Genomic DNA, 7,047 nt, shown 5'->3' with positions numbered 1-7,047 from the left:
CTTGAAAAGTGAAGATGAAGTCACTTCTCTTTTATCAAGATTGTTGGGAGTTGGTCTTTATGGATAGAACGAAAGTAGATGAGATTACTGGAGAAGAATTTGCCAAATAGAACAAGAAGGCCATGTTTGTTATCTATATAATAAAGTTGAGTGTCAAAAATGACATTCTTGACCATCTAATGGATGTGGTAACTCTTAGGAAAGCTTGGGACACCTTGAAGAATATATATAAATAAAAAAGTACATCAATGCAAATACCCTTGAGAGCTGAGTTGACTAACACAAATAGAAATGAATGAGAGACTTCCATAGAGTTCGTCAAAAGAATCGAGAATCTATATTGACAATTGATTATTATGGGAGATAAAATGATAACTAATGAGCAACCATCATGCATAATGATAGCTCTACAAGAATCTCTACAAGCACAATTGACAAATCCCTCTTTTTAGCAAGAGGAAGAGGAAGATTCAACACCCAGAGAGGAAGAGGAAAACATCAATCAAACCACAACAATGATCAACAATCTCATAAAGGTAATCAGTCTTCTTATGGAAGAGGAGGCCATTCCTCTAGAGATAAGAGGGAGAGGCAAAGGTAGAGGTTATCTAGTTCCCTTGAAACATTTTGATAGCTTTAATACTTCAATTTGATCTTCCATACTTTCAAACCTTAAAGTTGGTCGATAATTTCTTTTGTGATTTTCCATGGTGTCATCCATTCTCTTTTTCTTAAAAAATTTACATTTGTTTGGCTTTTAGCCTGTATAAATCTAAATATCCTTGGCAGTCTTTACCATCTAACTGAGTTTAACTGAAGCTAATCACTATTTAGCTTCAAAACCATTCTTTTACCTTCCACCACAGTTTAACTGAAGCTAATCAGTATATGGCTTCGATTGGGAAAACATTGTCCTGAGAGCATTGTTTAGAAGACTTGCATGATTTCTCTTGAAACAAGAAGGGATGCTGACAGATGCTTACATTGATAACAGATACCTGGCTGAGAGAGCTGAAGAAAGAACTCTGCTACAAGAAGTGAGACTTGGGTGTAGCTCTATGACTAAATCTTAAGATTTGTCTTGTACTGAAATTTCGTTCAAATTGCCAAAAATCAAAGGTTGCATTTGTTTGAGTGGATGTATGGCTCTGTTGTTTGATGAAGTATATACTAATGCTGGGCTACAAAAACCCCGTGCAACCATATGCAATCATTCATTTGAGAACAGAATGTATAACGTCTAAGAAAATGACTGATCTTAACGAAGAGATGCTTTTACTGCATTGTAAGAAGTAACTACTCTTGTGAACTCTCCAAACAATTATATTTTGCACCCCAAGATACCTCCGTTCTCTGGGACAGCAGAGTCCATCATGCTGCAAAAGTTTGGGTTCCATTAAGAGCCGCCCCTCCTGCCCCTCCCTTTGCATAACACATGCATGTAAACAGACACATACATACACTTACTTGTGAATGCACGCAGCGATCAAGAAGGTTAGAAAGCTGCCAGTAGTTCTGCTAATTACTGGGGCCCTTGTTGAGAAACATGCAAAAAACCACTTCGTTGGGATGCCGCAGCCAGACTGGAGAAGTATTGTTGCATGCTAGGCTCTAAATCTGATGCAATCTTCATTGTATGGAAGCCTGTTATTGGATTGTAATAAAACACAAGTCCCATGTCTGGCGCGGGATCCACTTTGTTAAACTGTTCTGTGAAGGTGTGTGCTGAAGCTGGCATTAGCTGTCCAAAGGTGTAGTGCTTTTCGACCCAGTTTTTAGTTCTCCAGAATTGCAACTGCTTTTGAAGTTTTCTCTGAAACAATAGTAGCAAGCTAACAATGTGAAACAGGTTTTGTTAAGGTTAAAAAAGAACACACATGAACCTCAAACAAAAGACCTTCAAAAAAAAAAAGTACGGTGGTTCTTTTCGTTTCATACAACAAAATCCAGTTTTTTGTTAAAAGAGACATTTAGCTTACGACATATGAAATGCAGTTACCTGCCGCAAATATCCGGTGCAAGCTAAGCAAGGTTTGAGGTTGTTTCCATAGATTTGCTGATGAAAAGTAGGGGATCTTCATCCTCAGTCCGGAGCAAACATTATCAAAGCTAGTGCTTGGGTGGTTCTGTTTTCAATACTTTCACTCTGATCTGGGTTATACGGAGGGAAGGAATGCTGGGAATGAACAATCATCAACTACTGATACTTTATAAAAGTCTATATGGTAACAGTAAATTTGGAATGAAAAAATAGCAGTTCTGCAAATTGGCTCTAAAAGATGGTTCTATCCAGCTGAATGAGCACAGGAAACCAGACCTTTCCAATCTACCTTAGCTTTCATGCTTTAGGGTGGGCTAGAAAGGTGGACAAAAACTCCTAAATATTATGCATCTAATGAAGCAGCAAGGTCTGAATGTCAGTACAAGAACCATCAGTGAACTTACAACTTCGCCTCAATGGTAGCCCCTTTATGCTTTCCTACCTGTGTTGTATCTTTTTCAATTGGCTTTCACTAATTCATCCTTGCACCTGCTGCTCTCCAAAACAACCGACTCTGGGAGTTCTTTAAGGAAACACTAACAACAATCTTCTTCTTATAGTACTATACATAAGCAAGATTCCAATGCTTTGGAATTGATGATGATTGCCTCAGGGAGGATGGGATACTACTAGAGATTTGACACCCCACTAATCCACTATTAAGGAAAGCCTAGGACAAGCCATGGTCACTCCGAGTGGGCTGAGGGATGTTGAAGTGCTCAAGGAGCAGAAGGCTGTCCAGCAGCCAGTGTCTCTAAGGAAGCGGACTGAGGGATGTTGAAGGAGAGTACCTTCTTGTAGAAAGGATCCTGAACATAGCAAACCACTGAAACTTGATGCTGGATCCAATGGGCAGCAAAGGAGGCCAAACACAGCTGTCCAGGATGAGTGGCTGTTCTCCAAGACTGAGTAGTGCAGTATGGCAGCAAAATATAGCAATCCTCTCGTGAACAAGATGCCTGAAACAGCAATGGTGTCTTTCATATGCAGTCAACCAGTAGATGGAGTGCAGGAACAGCAAAACACAAACACAGCTGGCAGGTGAGTGTCTGGGAGGCCACACTGTCAGCTGAAAATGCAGGCCAAGAGGTTGTTACCAGCAGGCTGATGATGTTGCCAGCAGCAGGGCAAGTGCTAACACAGGCTAAAATCAGGGTGCAGCAGCCCAAGGAAGTGGGAAGCATGAATATGAACAGCGTATACCTCATGAAACCCCCACTCCTAAGGTGTCTATCCAAAATGCCTCAAAGGGGGAAGAAACAAGACTAAAGAAAAGCTAACACACAAAATCTAGTATATAAATCAGAGTCTGACACCATAGGAGATGTTCAAGATGAGCATGATTTTTTTGTGCAGGATGTATCTACTTACCTTGCAATTCTTGGACAGCCATATATTATTGCAGTTTGTATGGAACTTAAGGTGTTGGAAAATGGTTCTGCTTATGCAAGATTAGGAGTCATGATGGAAAGCGCCCTGTTCAGCTTCTCATTGTGTGTATGAATCATGAAAGAAACCATGACAATCTTCGTGAATATCCTAAATTACTCTTGAATGGCAAAGAATTCAAAGAATCTTGAGACGAGACCAGTTTTCAGCAGGTGCCATTGTAAAGTGGGACTATAATAGTACTAAAAAGAAAAGGTTCTTGTCTCATTTAGTAGATCTAGGTGCTTTTTCTGTAGGATTTATGGCATTATTAGCAAATGGTTCAGTTTTTTTTCAAAAGCTTGAAAATATACATAGAAATGAAAGGCTATGTTCACAAGGCTCAAGAAGATCTAAAGAAGCATGGTTTGCTGGAGTTTGATGAATACATCTTAGAAGTTTTTGATAAGGTGTCTCATATTAACATTGTGGGAGAACTTGCAGCAGCTATGGTTTGTTCTAGACACTAGAAATGAAATCGTCAAAGTATGCTCCATTGACAGGTATTGGGTGATTGAATATTTGAAAGGCAGGAATACACATGTACAGATGAAAGATCAAAGATGTGGGTTGAAACAAAAAACAACATTGTGGCTAAGAAGGTAGAACTTATTTCTTTGCCACTACCTTCGGATAGGAGGAAAAAGATAGAGCAAGCATCTCGACAACAAAATCCTAGGAACCTGAACAAAATTGTATATGAGTTTACTGCGAAAACTTTGAAAGAATTGAAGATTTGGCCACGGAGATTTTCTTACTTAAAAAGAAATGGTGTTTTGAGGAAATGTTATTAAAGCATTTGCTTTTCAATCACATGAGATTGGCTGTGTGGATTGTAGTGTTATTGCTTTGATGGTCATCTTTACTATGCCACGTGCCTTGGGATTTGCAACCTATTCCAATTCTGAAAGCTCATTTTCCAAAATTGGTTGAGTTACTGAATGAAAAGATAAGGATGGATCTTTTGGAACCATCTTTTGCTCCGTATTCAAATAGGTGGTTTGCTGTATCAAAGAAGAATAGGGCTCTATGTTCATATAGGACATATAGCCAATAAATAAGGTAACTAGTAAGAAAGTTGGAGCTGGTCTGATTGTGGAGTTTTATAAGCCTTTGTAGAAAGACCAATCTCCTCCTTGGGTGCTCTTTACTCTAGATATGATTAATTCCAATTGGCTATTGAAAGCAGGGATTTAACAACCATGAAAACACCATCGAGATTGGTGAGGATGTGTATCTTATCACAGGGCAAACTAATTCAGTTGTGTATCTTATGAATGCTATGAATAAAGTCTTACGAGACTTACATACCACAAATCACTATGCCTTTTCTTGATGATGTACCGATAAAAGGGTACGAAGAAGAGGCTAAGGATGAATCTAGATTTTAAAGGATACTGAAAGTTTGTTGCTGATCATATAGCCAGTTGTGAAAAAATCTTAACCAAATTGAAAGAAGTAAAACTAATTCTTTGAGGACAAAAATCAGTTTTTGGAATCAGGAAAGTCTTGATTGTGGGCCATATGATAGAGGCCATGTCCAACTAAGGTGGATGCAATTGGGAAGGTGAAGGAGGCTTGTACTACTATTTCAGAAGTACAAAGGTCCTTGGATACTTGTGTCTTCTATCTTATTTGGGTTCCACATTTTTCTCATGTTGTGGATGTACTCTACCAATTGCTCAGGAAAGGTCAAATGTTCCAATGAGATGAAATGCATACTAAAGCAATGAAGAAGCTGAAGTGTTTATTGCAAACAGCACCCACACTACGAAAAGCTGATTATAAAAGTGGAAGGCCTATCATGGTCATAGTTAATACCAATCCTATAGGGATTTGATGGGCTATTAGGAAAGTTGATGAATAAGGATGCATGTATATAGTGAGGTTTGATGCTAAGGTGTTAAGTCAATGATAACGAAAATATTCACAAATCAAAAGTGACTTATGGGAAGTGGTTACAACATTGAAGCGTGACAAATAATATTTTTTATTGGAGCTTTAGTCATTGTTGAAACAAATTGCTTAACTCTACTTAGTATGATTGCCAGTAGCTCAACTTTGGATATTGTGATGCGATAGTTGATTGTTTATATCAAAACCTTGAACCTAGAGTTTTATCATATTGTAGGTAAAGATAATCCAATTGCAAATATACTATGAAGAGCTAGGGATGAGAATGAGAAAGACATGGTTTTCTAGGGCGAAGATGTTGGTAATGCAAGAGTAGTACTTGATCCTACATGCTTCTTCAATTGAGTCTTTTTTAGAAGACATATACGATGGTGAATGGATATGATTGGCCATTACTTAAGCACATATCAAGGCAAGAAGGATAGACTGATCAAGGGTTCAAAAAAATTTAAGAAAAGCATATAGATACTCCTTGAAGAATGATATTTATGGAAGCATCAAAAGCAAAGAAATGGTATTGCACACACAGTAGTATGTGACAAGGAAATTCAATTGTAGATAATAAAAGAATTTCATGCAAGTCTATGAGCTGGTCATCGGGGTGTTTAGGCTACATTTGCAAAAATAAAAGAAAGCTACAGGTGGAAAGGAATGTACTAAGATGTATTACAGTTCATGGAAACTTGTGTTACTTGCATTTATATGTGTGATATCGTGATGGCATACGTCCAACATATCCATTGGCTATGCATTGTAAGTGGATGGTTCACTTGGTGACCATACTTGTGGATCTTTGTCAAATGCGATACATTGCACTTACAAGAGAAGATCTTATGAATCAAGTATAAGGATGAGCCTTGAGAGTGAAGACTACTAGTGTTATATGCAAATTTATTTTTAAAGATATGATATGCCACTATAGTTATATTGAAAAAGTGAAAGTAGATAGGGATGAATTGGATTCAGAAGAGGCTAGGGAATTCCTCTTGTTGGGTTTGACTCATGCCTACGCTCACAAAGGAGTATCGATGATTCTTAGTAGGACACTGGGGCACTTTTTACTCTTCTTAAGAGAGGTTTTTTCCCTCAGCTTTATTCTCTTTTATTTTATATGCCTATGTAACACAATTTGGGTACTTATTGTGTCTTACACCTTTTGGGTGTGAACACACATTAACAACCCTAAGGTTTAAGGGTTGTACTTTGTACATGCACATTACACTTTTCAAGATTGCATTGGGAGTCATGTCTTCACTCTCACACTCTCTTTATTGTCAACTTTACTCTCAGCTGAGCTTCGATCCTCTCTCCTTCTCACATTTGGTATCATAGCTAATCTTCAGCTCAGCTGAGCTCCTTGGCCATTGTCGGCAGCACCACCAACTGACGCAGCCACCAGCATTGCTGTTGCCTTGTCCACCTGCACATGTGCTCTGTTCTGTAGCAGGTCCACCACCACAATGATCCCCTACCGGCCTGCTCCAGCTGGATGCCTCTAGTCTGCTTGTGCCGCCACCAGGTAGGTCCGCCTCCAGCTCCATGCGCTCCAGTCCTATGCTGCTGCCCCAGACCTCAGACAGTCTGCCCCTCTAGCAGTCAGTTGCCGCTCCCAACACCTTGGTCTTGAAGTCGCCAACACCATCACTTATTTCACCAGGTCCGCC

The 7,047-nt window shown here is 39.1% G+C and overlaps 1 protein-coding gene across 3 annotated transcripts in view; it reads right to left on the bottom strand.

Annotated features, from left to right (window-relative positions):
• Positions 1–755: 755 nt before the first annotated feature.
• Positions 756–7,047, bottom strand: part of LOC148018958 (uncharacterized) — a 99,979-nt gene continuing 93,687 nt past the window's right edge. For 2 of the 3 annotated variants that reach the window (XM_087701459.1, XM_087701460.1), the window contains exon 11: positions 756–1,813. In XM_087701459.1, coding sequence (XP_087557585.1) covers positions 1,523–1,813 — 291 coding nt within the window. In that variant the 3' untranslated portion in view covers positions 756–1,522. Of the gene's footprint in view, positions 1,814–1,847; positions 2,177–7,047 lie in introns of those variants that run through there. The other variant, XM_087701462.1, reaches the window with a different exon arrangement.

The sequence above is a fragment of the Lygodium microphyllum genome, chromosome 20 (assembly GCF_053477565.2).
Source record: "Lygodium microphyllum isolate KBCC chromosome 20, Lygodium_microphyllum_v1.1.10, whole genome shotgun sequence".
In the NCBI taxonomy this organism is placed as follows: Eukaryota; Viridiplantae; Streptophyta; class Polypodiopsida; order Schizaeales; family Lygodiaceae; genus Lygodium; species Lygodium microphyllum.
The sequence above is the reverse complement of the archived record's forward strand: the minus strand, read 5'-3'. Positions and strand labels throughout refer to the sequence as shown.